Consider the following 18,242-nt stretch of genomic DNA (forward strand, 5'->3'; position numbering starts at 1 on the left):
TATGAAGGTGCCTGTTCGTACACAGTACCAAGTGGCATTCTGACAATGCTGCAGTTGTCTACGTTAAGAAAATATATAGGTATGGGGGGTTGGATGCTTTTTTAATGTTGCAATTTAGGTTTGATTTGTCCATCTCAAAACTGTGAAATTTGCTCTGGCTACTGGAGGTGCAAAATTTCCAGAGACTCTTGGCAGTGAAAGGGTTAAATATTAGCAGACTTTTTGTTACATCTAAGTTTAATAATTTTTATGTGCAATTTCACATAAACTAAAACCTGATCCTCTATTATTGGCCTAGTATGAATTCCTTCGTAATCTTTTAAATTAAATGCTTTATATGTTTTTCTCAGACCAAGGATGCAGCATTCTTCTACAAAAAAGCACAGGACAATATAGCTGCTGCTCAACTATATGAAGAAGTTGGGGACTTTGAAGCAGCACTGAACTTGTATTACCAGTACAAGATGTATGAAGAAGCTGCTGATGTTATTGACAGGTAATTAATTTAATTTAGTTTTGCCAATCTATGTAAATGTATATTTTGTTGTGTTTTTTTTTTTTTTTTTTAATAAAACCTAAAATTGTTGTAACATTTTGAATTTTCAGGTTCCAACAGGCTCATCCTAACACACCACTACCATTCAGGGAGAGACAGTTCTATTTGGAAGCAGCTGCAGATCACTTTAAACAAAATAAACCAAAGAAAATGAATGAAATGCTTTCGAAACTTGATGTCGAAGATCAGTTGGTTTTCCTGAAGAATCGGAAATGTTGGCTAGAGGCTGCAGACTTACTTAAAAGTAAAAGGAGGAGTGAAGAAGCAGCATCTCTACTGAGAGAACATGGCAAATTGTTAGAAGCAGCACAACTGTCAACACGAAAAGAATTTCGAACATCATGCCTGCTTGCAGCAGCCCGTCACAGCATGACAAAGAAGGAAAATCCTGCCGACTGTCTTTCAGAAGCACTCCAACTCTTACATGAAACAAATCAAGACGTTGAGGCCGCAGAAGCCACACTGCTTCAAGGTGTTTTGGAGAGAGATTTCAAGAAAATAAAAAACTCATTCTTTGAATTTAAAAAGTGCTCTCATCATGCTGGTGTTGTGGAGGCAATGTTTCAAGCCTCAGTCTGCGACGATTCCAATCTATTGCTGCTGCCTTTGGCATCTCATGGGCTAGAGTCCCTGCTAACATTGATTAAAGCTCTTAGGGAGACCAAAAACAATGCAGATAAGGAAGCCGTTAAAACCTGTCTAGAGTTTTATGGTCTTGTACAAATTGATGAAGAAAATTATGTCATTCTTCAACATGAGGGACCCAGGTTTTGGAACATTGAAACAGAGGAGGGTAAGAAAGAAACGGAGCTAAAAGATGTGAAATTGGTGCTGCAAAATCATTTTCTAAAGTGGTTTCATAAGATCTCTGGCAAGATTTTCACAAATACTTATCCAGATATATGCTCTCGATACATTGTAGGACTTGAATGTACAGATGAAAAATGCCAGGACTTTCATCAGCCTTTACAGCACTTCGACTTAAAAAAAATTGTGGAGTCTAAAAGAAATGTAATAACAATTTGTGGATTGTTACTTGAAGCAAAGAATCTCGAACAAGAATATTTTGAAGATTTTAATGAAATTGTATATCTTCATGGCTACAAAACCTGCCATTCCCTTTTGAGCTTAGTTTTTTCAAAGTATTTTCATCTTAGAATCCTTTCAGAGAATCCAAAATTGTGCAGAGAAGTAATACTCAGATTTCCCAAGCCAGGGAAATCTATGTTGAATAAATTTGTTGGATCACTTTTGGGAGAAGATAAAAAGCAGAGAAGGGAGTCTACTGACCTGTGGCTAAAAATAATGCAGGTCTGTAGCATAGTATCCAGATATCCAGATGGTCTACAGCATCTCCTTGTAGAAGAAGAGAGGCAATTTGGGACGGAGTATGCAATCCACAAAAGGAATGATACACATGGTGAAAGGAATCAAAAAAAATATCTAGAGGGCAAATACGGTATGCTGAAGCCTGATACAGTGAGTGAGTCTCCCAAAATGACTCACATCCATTTCTTTCGCCTTTTCCAAACATCCTTACAGCAATTGTATCATCACAGGGATCCAGATGGCTGCAAGAGATATTTTTTCAGGTTCATGAATTTTCTGGTTAGGAAAAGTGTTTTACCATTTATTCCAAGTATTGGAAACACCATGATGTTGCTTGAATTCCAGTTTATGCTGTGTTGTGCTGTACTCATGAGGTTTACAAATGGTAACAAAGTTGTAATTCCAAAAAGTTACATTTCCATTCTCCGCCATTGGGAATACATGTTTGGAAAGAAAGGTAGCATAAAAGATACCTACTCTATCTTGTGGGAATACAAACCAAAAAATGTTTGGCAACTTACAAAACACTTCAGATATCATATTCTGTATCTCGCTAAAGTTCTGTCTGGTGAGGAGAACAAAGATTTCAATGTCCTTGTAGATGCTTTCAGTGATGTTGATTCCATTTCTTCAGGAGAAGCAGAAAGAACACTGGTATTTTGGTTAGTGATGATGATAAATCTTAATGGTGTTGTTCCCGAATCGGCAAAACTTACTCTTTCAAGAAATATTTCAGAGATCCAAGACAAGTTGAACTTTTTTGCTAACGAATTCCCATCAAAAGTACCAAGTAGGCTAGTTGAAGTTGTCAGTAAGCTTAACACAGAAGATCAAACTGAAGATTTGGTTCCATTTCTTGAAGATTTATTAGCACGTCGTGATAATGAACGCCTAGTGGAATGCTCATGGAGATGGGACATAGCCTATGGCAAAGGACAAGTAAGAGGAATTTTTTTTAACGACATATCCAGATTTAAAAAACTTTCTTATACCTATCACAATACACCTGATCCTAATGTAATTTCCATGGTAAACGAGCAAGAGGACCTTGAGGAAGACAAAGTTGATTTGGTGGCAGCTCTTGCGGCTGATGTACAGAAGCAAATGGCTGTGAGACAGTTATATACAATATTCAATGTTGTATGCATAGTTATAAAATGGAAAAAGCTTTACAGACGCATGCAGCATTGTCATATGGAAGAATCCATTCCAGATCACTTCAAAATTGCAAATGTTGACAGAACTCAGTGTGATTTATGTGGAGTGAAATTTTCAAAAACTAGAACCCTCACGGCTCAAGGAGAAGTTGAAGAAGACCTGGAAGATGTTTCAAGTCCTACTGTGGAAAGAGAAATTCCTAGCCTAACTGAGATGAGTGAAGAGTATGACGCTCATATTGTTCTAGAGAAACATAAACAGCAAATGTATGACTATACCAAATACCTTCAGTTTTTCAAAGAGGAAGTGGATCCCACAATCTGTGAAGCAAAGTCTGTTATACAGACCATGGGCCAGAATTTGGGGAAAAAAATATCAAGGGAAGAATTTCACGTGGAACAAACGAAAATGGAGAACAACATAAAAGTGATTGCTGATTTGATGGAAAACATCTATGAGAAAAAGATCTGGTCTGAAGGTAAAATGCCACATTATAATTTTGACCATTTATAGTTGCTTATATGTGTGCTTTTTTCCTTTCATGCACTTATTCATCCAATATGTATGATTCAGTCAGTACTGACTTATTTACCGTATATACTCTAATATAAGCCGAGTTTTTCAACACAGTTTTTGTGCTCAAAAAGCCCCCCTCGGCTTATACTCGAGTTAAGCACTCGGAGCGGGGCTTCTATGACCAGCCGCAATAGTAATGTATAGAATCTCCCATAAAATAGTGATAAAAAAAGAAGGTTTAAAAGATATAATAAAAATAAATAAATAATCTAAATCCCTCCTTTCCCTAGAATACATATAAAAGTACAAAATGACTGTGAAACACATATACATTAGGTATCCCTGTGTCTGAAAGTGCTTGGTCTACTGAATATAGGGTACCTGCAATGCTCCTGTTCCGTCGGAAAGGGGTTAATAGGAGCACTACAGATACCCTATATTCAGCCAGGCTGAATTCCAAGTGGGGGAAAAAAACCCAGTCCTCAAGCTCAGGGAAGGGGCAGACAGACAACCAAAACACCCCCTTCCCTTTCCCAGCACCTACTGCACCCAAAAACTCCGACCATCTTAATTTTTGAAATTTTCCAGTAGCTGCTGCATTCCCTTCCCCCCTTCCCTCGGCTTATACTTGAGTCAATACGTTTTCCCAGTTTTTTGCGGTAACATTAGGGGGCTCGGCTTATACTTGAGTATATACAGGTAGCTTAGTTACTTTCTATCTAAAAATTCAAGAAATCCTTCTCCTTTGGGTCATGCGATTTATTTCATTGGACATGTAGAGGACTGTTCTCTTCATATTCTCCTTAGGGTAAGTTCACATGGTGGAAACCTTTTGATATATCAGAACTAGCTGGCCGCAATGGGATGCTGATGCAGTGTATCAGCATCCCGCTCCTGATTAGGCCCAAATGAATGGGCCTAATCCGAAGGGAGTCTCAAGCTGCGGCTGACTCAGCTGCGGAATCCGCAGGAAGATAGGGCATGTCGCTTCTCTTTCCCACTAGCTGAAAAAAATCGCTAGTGGGTAAAAAAAAAAAAAGCTAGTGACTCCCATTGAAATGAATGGGAGAAGTTTTTGCAGGCGAATTTTGAGGCAGATTCCACGTCAAAATCCGCCTGCATAAAATTTGTGTGAACACACCCTAAATATTCAAAGAGGCCTAAAATGTATAGTCACAGAGATTGCACAGTGATCTCCATCATGAGAATTACGTGACACTATGTCTTATAACTGTGTAACTATGTCTTATATCACCAATAGGTAATGATAGTAATTTTAGTCTCTGTGGAGAGCAAGTGCAACACAGTCCATGCAGTTTTTATCCAGAAAGTTCTGTTGCCTGAGATGGTGACCTACTTGCCTTTCCCACTGATGATATATTTGTGGCCTATTCCAAGTATTAGCCAAATGAAATATTTATCGTCTTTTCCTCCTTTTTCTGTTTCTAATTTTAAAATAAAACTCAGGCAATTATTGTCATCCATCTTTATACAGCCAACAGCAGCATCCGTTAGTCCAACATCAGTCAGACTAATACTACGTTGGCCGTGTTATTTTGGGATCGTTGTTACTGACTGACTGCTTCTACTACTGTATTACACCACACAAGACTACATGCTCAGTAGATATTACTGATATAGAAGTTCTGATATATCAAAGTACAGAATTTGTAAAACGTTTCGGACATAGTTATGAAAAGTGAAAACTAAAAACTATAGCAATCAATTGCAGCATGGCTTTCATTTTTCAAGAGCAGAATACAAAATGAAAACTGCAGTGATTGGTTGCTATGAACATTAAAGACAGCTTTTCTTATAAACTGTTTCTTAAATTTCCCCAATGTGTGTATATTTGTATGTAGGGGTGTGTATGTATGTATGTATACGTATATTATGCCTACAATTCGGTCCAGAAATATTTGGATGATGACACAAGTTATGGCATTTTACCTGTTTACCAATCAATATGTGCATAAAGGGATTCTACCATTAAAACCTTTTTTTTTTTTTTTTTGTGGATAAGACGTCGGAATAGCCTTTACAAAGGCTATTTATCTCTTACCTTTAGACGTGGTCTCCGCTGCACCGTTCCTTAGAAATACCATTTTTTACCGGTATGCAAATGAGTTCTCTTGCAGCGATGGGGGCGGGCCCCAGCGCTCAAACAGCGAAGGGGGCGTTCCCACCGCTGCCATAGAAGTGTATCCAAGCGTTGCCTCCTTCTTCATCCGCAGCGTCATCTTCAATGTTTTCTTCCTGCGCAGGCTCGTAACTTCTAGGCCTTGGGCAGAGCAGAATGCGCAGGCGCACAGGTCACGGGAAAATGGCCACTTGCACAGTATTGTTAGCGGCCATTTTCCTGTGCGCCTGCGCAGTCTGCTCTGCTCTGCTAGAAGTTACAAGCCTGCGCCGGAAGAAGACATTGAAGATGACGTGGCGGATGAAGAAGGAGGCGGCGCTGGAGACACTTCTCTGGCAGCGGTGGGGACGGCCCCATCGCTGTTTGAGCGCTGGGGCCGCCCCCATCGCGGTGAGAGAACTCATTTGCATACCGGTAAAAACCGGTATTTCTAACGAACGGCGCAGTGGAGACCCCGTCTAAAGGTAAGAGACGAATAGCCTTTCTAAAGGCTATTCCGACGTCTTATCCACAAAATAAAAGGTTTTAATGGTAGAATCCCTTTAAAGTGCAGATTTCTTACTTGGTTGATGTTTCATTGTTTTATGGCAGCTGAATACGTAATGAAGAGTGCAGTGGCGGGTTTAACAGCCAGTATTTCTGGAAGTCTCAAGTTACTGGAGAAATCAGAACAACCAGTCACAAGAACAGAAGGTAAATGTTGTTTCCTGATTTAAATACACTATGTACAATGTAATAAGACTGTGAAGAGTAGCAGAAAATATTTTTCAAAACTACTGTGTGTCTTGGTGTCAAAATTGTCCACAAGGTGTGGGAAAGGTAGCTCGACAGCAGCAATGGTGTGGAAGATGCAATCTGTTATATACAGGGACACGATTTCTGGTGCAGACAGGTTTATTACGGGGAAAAAAACAGCAAAACAAATAAACTTTCACTTCAGATACAGAATAAGCAAACTAAAATACAGCTTTAACTGCAGGAAAAGATGTCAAAGAAAACCCTGCTCGTCCGAGCACTAACAAAAAAGTAAAAAGCTAACTATACGTGTGGCTTACTACCACCCACTCGAATAAACAAAATAGCACAATACAATCTCATTTCAGGACAGACCCAGGCCTCTCCTTTCGCTCCCAGAATCTGCCCTCAAGTATAGGCTCTGGAGCCTTTTATTGCCCAGTAACGAGCCCACACCTGGGGCTGAGGCCTACTCAAGACCTGCACTGAACTGGACTACACATATGTCAGAAACCTGTAGGAGATAAACTGGGACTCCAGAACTCTGCCTGTCATCTTCTCACATAGGCTAAACATAATTTTCTGATCAAACAAAAAGGCTTTAGCAAAGCAAATAACCCTGAGTGATTTTCCGAGGTTACATTGTGTTGCAAAAGTGTCACCAGGTTATAGGAGTAGTCCCAAATAGAGCATTCCACCTCTGAATTTAAAGACCAGATTGTCACTGTGGATTACACTCTGTGTGTGTGTCTGTATGCAGGTCTAGGTGTCTATTTGCAAACATACACTTTGTGCCCAATATAATGTAGACACTTCAACCCCATGTCTATGAGTTTGTTCCAAAACAATGAGCCCCCTTATGCTGCTGTCAATTTCTACTCTCCGAAGAAAGCTTTTCATAGGATTTTGGAGTATGTATTCAGTCAAAAAAATTTTGTTAGGTTGCCCAGAAGGTGTTTGATGGAATGGTGATGAAGTGCAGGCCAATCGATTTTCTCCACACTATATGTATAAGGCCACATCTTTACAGAGGTCACTTTCCCCACTGGGAAACACTGTGATACCCATCTGAGCCTAATCAGAGGGGTATTCATATGTAATACCCCTCTGAACCTAATTAATCCATTGATTTTTACCTTGGCCCAGATTTCTACCGGTGTCCAAAAGAGTTGCACCAAATACTTAAACTTCATACACAAAAATGTCAATGAAGCCTACATTTGACACAGTAAACTGTAAAATATGCTGACCACCTCTTTCTAGTGATTTCTGTTACAAGCTACAATAATACTGATAACAATCATCATTAAAGATGAACATGTAATACAATTCTGACAAACGGAAAAAAGTTCCCTCATTCAAGATATTTTCACCCACTGACTTTAGAGATGGCAACCGTAATATGTGATCAATAAAGCACTCCTATTAAAGGGGTCTTCTGGGCAATGTTTTAAAAAAACAGTCTGCTACTGCTATTAATGGGTTAATAAGTAATCCCAAATACTTTTAACAGTGTTTTAAGTGATTTATGGGTTTCTCTGAGAACTCCTGGCATCTTCTGTAATTTTTTTACATGGTATAGATTACTGTTCTTTTTTTCCTACAACTACCATGATGCATTTATTTATTTATTATTTGCTAAAGTAAGTTTGCAGAGTAGGTCTTTAGCTCAGTTTAAAAATAGGATAATAGAATGTTATCCCGGACAACCTCTCTAATTCTACTTTTATTACTAATAATACATTTTATTTATATAGCACCAACATATTCCTCAGCACTGTACAATTTGTAGGGTTCAAGTACAGACTAAAAAGATACATAAGGATACATTAAGAAATAGTCAGTTCACACAATGGGACTGAGGGCCCTGCTCAAAAGAGCTTACAATCTATGAGGTAGAGGGGGTCACACAAGAGGTAGCAGGGGTGGCATCGGAGTTAGCATTGTTTATACCATGGTCAGACAATTTTGTAATAGAGGTTACTGTCATTACACAAACATAAAACTGTATGAGCCATCACCAGTCATGTCCTTTAACGTGCAGATGGTCTGGACATATAAAGTTAGTCTGATACAGCATCGTATTGTGTGGGGTAATGTGGGAGTGTGAACAGAGGAGGGTTTGTTTTAGGGATTCTAACGGTACGGAAGGGTATACATTAGGAATTGTGATAGGCTTGTCTGAAAGGATGTATTTTTAGTTTGGCCTTGAAGCTGTAGAAATTGGGAATTAATCTGATTGTCTGGGGTAGAGCATTCCAGAGAAGTGGTTCTGCTCGGGAGAAGTCTTGTATACGAGCGTGGGAAATTCTGATAATAGAGGATGTAAGTCTTAGGTCATTGAGTGAACGGAGAGTACGGGTTGAGCGGTAGACAGAGCTGATGGAGGAAATGTAGGGAAGTGCAGTATTATCGAGAGCCTTGTGGATGAGGGTGATAAGTTTATATTTTATTCTATAATGAATAGGCAGCCTGTGTAGTGACTGGCACAGACCGGAATCATTGCTGTAGCGTCTAGCCTGATAGATGAGCCTGGCCGCTGCATTCAGAATAGATTGTAGAGGGGAGAATTAGTAAGGGGAAGACCGATTAGTAAGGAGTTACAGTAGTCAAGGCGAGACTGAGCCAGAGAGACAAGAAGTGTCTTTAATGTATCTCTGGTAAGGAAAGGGCGTTTTCTGGAGATGTTTTTGAGGTGGAGATGATATGAGCGTGCGATTGATTGGATATGGGGGGTGAAGAAAAGGTCTGAGTCAAACACAACCCCAAGGCAGCGGGCATACTGCCTAGGCATTCTAGTAAGGCCTGTGACTGCAATGGATATATCAGATACAGATCTATCAGATGGTGGAAACAGCAGTTGTTCAGTCTTTGAGGGATTCAGCTTCTGAAAGAGCAAAGACATGATATTAGAGACAGCAGAAAGACAGTTGCTGGTGTTCTGTATTAGTGCAGGGGTGATGTCACAGGATGATGTATATAATTGGGTGTCATCAGCATAAAGATGGTACCTGAAGCCAAATCTGGCGATGGTTTGTCCAATGGGGGCTGTGTAGAGAGAGAAGAGCAGGGGGGCTAAGACCGACCCTTCAGGAACGCTGGAGAGCATAGCGAAATACGATTCTCGCATTTACTTGTAAGTAGGTTAAATCTTGCAATTGTTGATTAATGAACCATTGTGTACCATTTATTGATTAGTTTTCAGTCACTAATTAGCAATCGAGTATCAGTAAACTGCTGTATATTTAACAGAAAAATTTTTAATTCTCAGGATTTCAAGAGAAATGTGAAATAGATTATGGAGACTTTGAGGAGCTTTATCAAAAAAAACGAGGCAAAAGGAGAGCTAAGCGAAACTAAGCCCTCAAAGACACAACGAAAGACTAGCTGCAAAGAGAGAATTATGTTATTTGTTCTTGTTTTAGCATGTTTATATGGTAAAACCATGTACTGAGTCAAATTATCACATTTACTCATATCATGTTTTACCTTTTACAATGCACATCTTTATTGTACATTTTGTTTTGATATCTTGGTTCAGATACTTAAAAACAGTGTATGGTTTGTTTTCCACTATGAAGTCAATAACGAGACTTTTTTTTGTTTGTTGTTTATTATGTAATTTACTAAGAAAAAAGGGAAGTGTGAAATAAGATTTTTACATGCTCAGTTTGAAAATTTTCTCTATTTTCTGTTACGTTTTCTTTGAATATAATTTCTCATTGTATGTTGTGTACTTGGTGTGCTTCGCTATGATGATTTGCACTAACTGTTATAGTGAGAAATTATTTTACTTTATCAATGTTTCTCATTGCATTGTCTTCGCTGTTGCATTGTATTTTTGCTTTTTAGACTATTCCAACCGTCATTCAATATATTAGTTCAAATCTATTTCAGTTTCATAATATGTCTAATGTTAAAATGCTGTTCATTTATAGCAATGTGAAATTAAGTTTTGCAAATCTAAACTGGCACAATGGACAATGCTGTTTATCTAGTAGTAAAATCATATATTTGATTTATGTCACACTGCTAGATTTTCATTGTCAGTTTTTACCAGGTTACATGATCTCAATTGGGTTTTCTTGGATTTTTAAATCGATGACCTATCCTCATGATAGGTGGTCAGTTGACTATCTTTGGGGGTCCGACACCGATGACCCCATGGATCCACTGGGTCTTCATTAAAGTGAATATGCTGAGTTGCGATACCAATCACAGCTGCTGCAGAATTGTACAGTGCTGTTTGGCAAGTACTGAAAAAGCTGCATTGCTCGTATGAGAACTGTAGCCTACTCAAAACAATTGGGGTCCAGGCATCGTATCCATGACCATCTTTAATTGGCAACTTATCCTAAGAATAGACCCTCAATTATAAATTCTGGAAAAGCCCTTGAGCAAAACTTGGTCTTATCTTATTTGTCTTAAAAGTACCACTTATTCACAAATTCAGTAACATTACATTTTTTTGTCTATCGTATAATTAAAGGCTTGAGATTAACCAGTGGTAAATTGTAAAGGCTAGGTTCACATCTGCGCTCCGAGGGACGCGAACGACAGAGTGCTGGACCGCTAAAACAGTGGTTAAATGTGAACCCTTTGACTGTAATGGGGTCCATTGGGTGTCCGCTGTTTACATACTGAAACAGCAGAGAGAAAAGTGCTCTTTGCAGGACTTTTCTCTCTGCTGAGTTTTGGTGAAGTCTACAACAGAGTCTGGCGCAGACATGAACTTAGCCTAAGATAGTTAAAATCTTTACTGTGTCTATCAGCTTGATGGAAATTTACGTTTTTTTCAAATAATGTTTCTTTTTATATTAATATTCAATATGTTTAATGTAACTAAATCGATATCACATTTTTAAGTTAAAAATTTAATTCATTTTGAAGCATTCAATGTTATTGTAACTTTATAAAGAAATGTCTGATTTGTTGAAGTATTTTTAATTAAAAAAGGACTTTTCACCACTACCACCAACTTTTTGCATCCTTTAATTGGTGTCGCTTCACAGATTCTAGAACCGTTTGGATTTTTTTCTCTAGCTCCCGCCATTCCTGATTAGTTGTTGTTTGTTTCAGTGCCTGATATTCTATTTAGGCTCTCTAATGTCAGGTGAGTAGTCTTGGGCTGGAGCAGACAAAATGGTGTTTTGGAAGTCAGAGAAAAATGTGCTAGAGAAAAATTCCTACTACACTGGAATTTATTCACTGAGGGAGTAAATTCTAAAACTTAACGTTTCTTAGATTTATTAAAAAGAAATATCAACAAGTGCCCAAAGTGTATTAAAAACAGGTGAGGGAGTATATCAACTGCTGGAGATGGAGTAGGTAGAATCCCAAGCCCTAATATTCGTTCATACTCCCACACACCTTTTCCCTAAGATTAAATAGATAGATTCTAGTGTCCACTGTGCTGCTGTTTCCAGGGGCAGGTAAGGGTTATTGTTCTAAAGATATGTGGCTTGCTCTTAATTAGTAGTGCATCAGATAAGGCCAACATCAGATAGGTCTGCCTGAGGCAGACCTATACAGTACTGTGTCCTACCACCAAGGGCGTGGGAATTGCAGTTTTTACTGCACTACTTCTATCTTCCCTATACCTTATCCTCCTGATGAGCTAGACTTAGATTAACTTGCGAAACGCTGCGTAGAGGAAGGTTTGTGTAGCTTATCTGATTCCTTGCTGTGGCTCGGTCTAACACACTAAGGGACTGATCCACATGTGGGGGCTATTGAATAATAGCAGCAGTGGACACTTGCTAACTACTATTGTTGTCCTTATCTGATGGACTACTAATTAAGAGCAAGCCACATACCTTTATAACATCCATCTCCAGCAATTGATATACTCCCTCACCTGTTTTTAATACACTTTGGGCACTTGTTGATATTTTTAATAAATCTAATAAACGTTAAATTTTAGAATTTACTCCCTCAGTGAATGTTCTATAGTATTGAGTAAATTACCCGTCAGTGATTTCATTACATTGGAATTTATGGAGCAAAACCTGTTGGAGTTGGTGGAGGTGGTGAAAGGTCCTCTTTAAAGAGGACCTTTCACCACCTCCAATAAGTCCAGTTCTTCATATCATATAGTATGCACTTCTCAACTGATACAGTTGGAATCTGTACTGTAGCCCCCACCATTCCTGAGCAGTCAATGCTGTTAGTTTTGGTACTTGATACACTGTTTATGCTCTGTACTGTCAGGAGGGTGGTGTCAGGCAGGAGCAGTTAAGAGGTGTGATTCTGAGCTGTGCCTCTGATTGGAGCTCTGACTCACGCCCCCTGGACTGCCACCACCCTTCTGAAATTACAGAGCTTAAATAGCATATCAGGCACCAAACCTACCTACACTTTTTACTGAGTGAATGGTGAGTGCTAGAGAGAAAATTCCAACTGCACTGGAATCAGTGAAGCAACATCTGTTAACAGATGCTAAGAACTTGAAAAGGTGAAGTTGGTGAAAAGTCCTCTATAAGTTTTAAGTGTAATTAAATACTATTGCTGAAAAGAAATTAAAAACTGGTTTGATTGTATATTGTGTTTATTGATTGATTATTTCAATAAGATCCTTGTAAGGATTGGAGTCAGGGTCAGGCAGTGCAAAGTGACACAGCTAGGAAAGCAACACTGTGCAACTAATGACAAAAGGGGTCGTAGGCTCTGAGGCTAGAACTATGCTGTAGATCTGAGATGAAGCAGACCAATGCACTTCCTAATTGAAGTGCGCCTGCTACAACTCCTACACTACTGTCCAGGCAGCTAGGGTCAAGGAAGAGGAGGCCCTGAAAGTGCTAGGGGCTGGAGTAACGCGGGTCACACCTAAGCAGAAAGCACAGTGTAAAATGCAATGCAAAACCAAAGACAAAATAGCATGGAACAAGGGAGGACAACAAGTCCCAGCAAAACACAATAGAGAAGACAAGGTCGGACGAGCAAGAGGTCAAGCCAGGAGATAAGAATATAGTACCAAATCAGAAGACAAGGAATAGTCAAATACAAGACGGGTATACAATAACCAATACACAGACTGAAAGACACACAGACAGGATATCTGAAAGAGCAGGAGACCAGGAAACACTAAGTGAATGGCTGGCAAGGATCCATGCCTGGGTGGGGTTTAAAGAGGACCTTTCACCACTTTTGGGCACATGCAGTGTTATATACTGCCAGAAAGCCGACAGTGCGCTGAGTTCAGCGCACTGTCGGCTTTCCCGATCTGTGCCCGGTGTAAAGAGCTTACGGTGCCGGTACCGTAGTGCTCTATGGTCAGAAGGGCGTTTCTGACCATTAGCCAGAGACCTCCTTCTGCCTCGCGGTGCCAATCGCGCTGTGCTGTGGAGCGGGGAGGAACTCCCTCCTCCCGCTCCTGATAATGCTCGTCTATAGACGAGCTGTGTGAGCAGAGGGAGGGGGCGTTCCTCCCGGCTCCAGAGCACAGTGCTTTATAGATTTTATATATTTATTAACCTGAGTGTGTCAGTAATAGCCACTAAGTTAGCCTCAGGGCACTTTTTTACATCCACAACAGAACGTGTCCCCATATCTCTCCCAGGATAAGAGAGACCTTCTCTATCTGGACTGAGACCATGTACCTTGGCTAGTCTCCTCCCTGTTTAATGTCACTGGGAGAAGAGGCCCAGCCCTAAATCCTTGGACCCTCACAGGAACCTTAAAATCCGCATGCTCTCTGACTCTATCCTACCACGCAATGACATATCTTTACTCCAGGATGCTGATGCTGCCTTCTATAATTCCACAATTACTTCATCTGTTGACTCTGTGGCCCCTTCACAAACACCAGAGCCTGACTGATCAACAGGCAACCCTGGCACACGGACCTGACTAAAAAACTGAGATGTGCCTCACAGCTTACAGAACGCCTCTGGAAGAAGGCCACTTCAAAGAGGACTTCACCAGGTATAAAGAGACATTTCTCACCTTCAAGAACGCACTTACCTCTGCAAAACAGGTCATCTTCACCACACTCATATCCGTCCTATCCCGCAACCCCAAACAGTTATTCACTACTTTCAGCTCCCTTCTCCATCCACTCTGTACACATCACTTATCTCATCCGAAAACTTAACCTCTTATTTTAAAAACAAAATTGACACCATCAGAAATAGTCTCACGCTACACCCCTGGCAACCACTCTACCCAACTGCTTGTTGCTCATCATCTTTAACCTGTTTCTACACTGTCACTGATGAAAAGCTACCCTAATTTCAAAATCCCACCTCATCTTCTGCACGCTTGACCCAATCCAGTCACATCTTATCCCTAACTTCACTGAAGTCTTTACTTCAGCCCTACCCATCTCTTCAAACTATCCCTAACCAGAGGATCTTTTCCTTCTACCTTTAAACACGCTACCGTTACACATATACTTAAGAAACCATCCCTCGACCCGTCATCTCCTGCCAACTATCGCCCCATCTCACTGCTCCCGTACGCCTCAGAATTGCTTGAACACCACATCCACTCTGAACTATCCTCCTATCTTTCGTCCAACGTACTCTTTGACAGTCTATAGTCAGACCCCGTCACTCCACAGAAACTGCACTAAGCAAAGTCACTAATGACCTAACTGCCGTAGCCAAGCATTACTACTGTCCTCCTCCTCCATGGGATAATCTGACCTATCCTTCAAGCTACACATCCAAACCCTCAACACTTCCTGCCACCTCCAACTCAAGAACATCCATCAAATCTGCTCCTTCCTCACCCCTGAAATTACAAAATACTAGTCTATACCATCATAATCTCCTGCTTATACTACTGTAACATACAGTACTTCTACATGGCCTTCCAGCAAATGATCTCATTCCCCCTTCAGTCAACCTTAAACTGTGCTGTTCACTGAATGCACCTTTCCCACGTTCATCAGCTGCTTCTCTCTAACAATCCCTTCACTGGCTATCTATTGCCCAGAGAATAGAGTTCAAAATACTAACACTGACGCACAAAGCCATCCCAAACCTGTCCCCTCCATATATCTCTGACCTAATCTCCTGCTACCTGCCCAACGTAACCTCTGATTCTCCAAAGACCTCCTACTCTACTATACTCTTATCTGCTCTTCACACAACCATCTCCAAGATTTCTCTCGTGCATCCCTCATACTCTGGAACTCACTACCAAGACACATAAGACTGACCCCCACAATCAGAAGCTTCAAGAAGACCCTGAACGCTCACCTATTCAGGAAGGCCTACAACCTCCAGTAACACTACTGCCGCCACACCACTATCTGAACAGTCTCTACCCACACCTTCTGTCTGTATCCCTCTTCCCTCATAGATTGTAAGCCCTTGTGGACAGGGCCCTCTATCCTACTATGTCAGTTGGTCATTGTTAGTATTATTTGTTTTGTATACTTTGGAATACTTTTGTATACTTTGGAATAATAATGTACAGCACCATGGAGTTAATTGTGCTCTATACATAATGATGATAATAAAAATAAATTCCTTCATTTCAATTTGAAGGTGTATAGATGGACTCTCACCTGGAGAGGTTGTGTGTTAGACACAACTACCATTAGACACATACTCTGACTAATCTACTCAGTTTGAGCAGTCAAAGTTGTCTGAACTTATTTTTGGTAAATGAAAAAATCCTGTATATAAAGGATTGTCATGTTAGACTCTCAATGATGACCATGTAATGATAATTGCATGATATATACAGATATTGATAGGATGCACAGTTGGATGTCATATGATGGCCTCATATGTTTTGTTACACAGTGACCATACGCAATGTCTGGACTGAATAAGTTTCCAGTTTCTCACCAAACATTGTTATTTTTTCAATTACTTGTTCCCTTATGTATGTGATCAGTGTCACTAGAGTAAGCTATGCAACTAGGCAACCATCTCTGTAGGATATGAATTAAACAATACGAAAGTGCGTCAGAAAGCAAAGAAACCCAAACAAAGTAATACTCTGTAACACTGCAGTTATTTACAATCCCCAGACCCAAAAAGGCTGGAACAGAGTATAAAATATAAAGAATTAAGAATTTAATTATTTGGAAATTTGTTATTATCATAGTTTATTGAAAACAGAAAAAAAAAGTTAAAAATGAGACATTTTTCCAGTTCAATGTAAAAAAAAAAAAAAAAAATTTAAAAACTGATGGCAGTAACACATCTCAAAAAAGTTGAAATAGGATTAAGGCTGGAGACAGATGGTGGCCTAAAGTGACTAGCACATACTATATGGGGGCCTGCAAACAGGGCACTTATTGAATGGGGACCGATAAAGGGGCAGTATACTGTGTGGAGGCCAGTAAAAGAGGCAGCAAACTACAACTGCAATATACAATGTATGGGGGGAGGGAGGGTAAGGGGGATTTATACCACGTGGGACCAGAAAAGAGGATATTATGTCATTTGAGGGCCAGTAAAACGAGTGTTTTACCATGTGGCGATGAGTAAAGGGGATGTTATACCATGTGGGTGCCAGGAAAGGAGGTGATATGATGTTAGGGGCTGGGAGGCCCAAGTCAAAATTTTGCTATGGGGCAAAGTCTTTATTAGTTATGCCCCTGCTCACAAGCTTGCTTACTCTCTATTCTCACTTCCTGTATTCTTTAACAAGCTGATTGATGGGCTTTGATTGTTTGCCTTTACCATGAAAGATTTATTATGATTACTAGAAATCTAATATTAATGCAGATCAAATCATATACACAGTAAATGTATATTACATTACACACATGGACAGAGAAAAACTTACATACTGCTAGGAAGAATACTTGTCTTACATTAACCCTTTTGACTATCAGGGATCTCCAGAAATTTTGCACTATAATGGGATCTGCTGTGTTTCAGCTCAGTTTCTGCCCGAAAAATGCAGAGAGAAAAGCCTCATTAGCATATTTGGTGCTGAAACTAACAGAAATTATTGCTCGAAAATGTTAGGGGTTAAAAAAAATCCAACTGGAGAGTTGGTAGAACTTGTAAGAGGCCCTTTTTAGGAACAATCACTACAAAAGCACTGCAATAAGTCACTGTAGCCCTGGCCATCTGAGAAATTAAATAGGTCATATCCAGTATGTAAACTATATATGACTGGATTTTTGGGACAGTCATTCCTCCCAAAAATATATACAGTATATACATCTCTAGCAATGAAAGAGAATAGATGCTTCCAAAAACCACAAAAAATATGCACTTTTATTACTAGATTAGTGGTAAAATAGAAGAAGACAAATTCTTATTATTTCATATAGTCTTTTCTCTCCTCTGCTTTCCATCTGTGTCATTCAGTGCAGGTATTCTGCTGTATACATATATTTTTGCCAATAAATACTTTGAGAAGTGGCATGGTTGCTAAGCTGCCTAATAAATATCCAGGGTAATGTCCTGATCCCTTGCACAAACCCCAATAGAGCTGCATATTTTAGCTCCCTAGGTTCTGTTGCTGAGTGAGACTTGGTAGAGGCTGAAACATCCTATAGAAAAGAACAGCCTGTTGTTACAGTGAAGTCAACAAATCCCCAGGTCAAATTAAATGAAGGACAATAAAGAAAACACACAATAAGAAGATACACAGATACACCAATACTTCAGGCTGGCAGCCTCAGACCTACTGGTAGTCCCTCCTCTGCCTCAAGTCTCCTGAACAAGAGAACCTCATTATTTATTGCTAGGAGGTAAAGTGCTGGAGAAAGTTAATGCTGTCATTTCCAGATGCAAAGGCAGAGCAAGGAAGTGCTGGACTCTTAGTAAATTACAGATCAAGAAGCCATTTAGACGACATAACTAGGTGTATTTTATCGGTTTACTAGCTAAC

General features: G+C 39.8%; 1 protein-coding gene across 1 annotated transcript in view; it reads left to right on the forward strand.

Annotated features, from left to right (window-relative positions):
* TRANK1 (tetratricopeptide repeat and ankyrin repeat containing 1) overlaps positions 1 to 9,866 on the forward strand; it is a 74,445-nt gene extending 64,579 nt beyond the window's left edge. Inside the window, exons 21-24 of the mRNA XM_075271065.1 lie at positions 351 to 496; positions 607 to 3,521; positions 6,291 to 6,392; positions 9,706 to 9,866. Of these exons, the coding sequence (XP_075127166.1) occupies positions 351 to 496; positions 607 to 3,521; positions 6,291 to 6,392; positions 9,706 to 9,794 (3,252 nt within the window). The 3' untranslated portion in view covers positions 9,795 to 9,866. The remainder of the gene's footprint in view (positions 1 to 350; positions 497 to 606; positions 3,522 to 6,290; positions 6,393 to 9,705) is intronic.
* Positions 9,867 to 18,242: the final 8,376 nt, after the last annotated feature.

Source organism: Leptodactylus fuscus, chromosome 4, assembly GCF_031893055.1.
Source record: "Leptodactylus fuscus isolate aLepFus1 chromosome 4, aLepFus1.hap2, whole genome shotgun sequence".
NCBI classification, from domain to species: Eukaryota; Metazoa; Chordata; class Amphibia; order Anura; family Leptodactylidae; genus Leptodactylus; species Leptodactylus fuscus.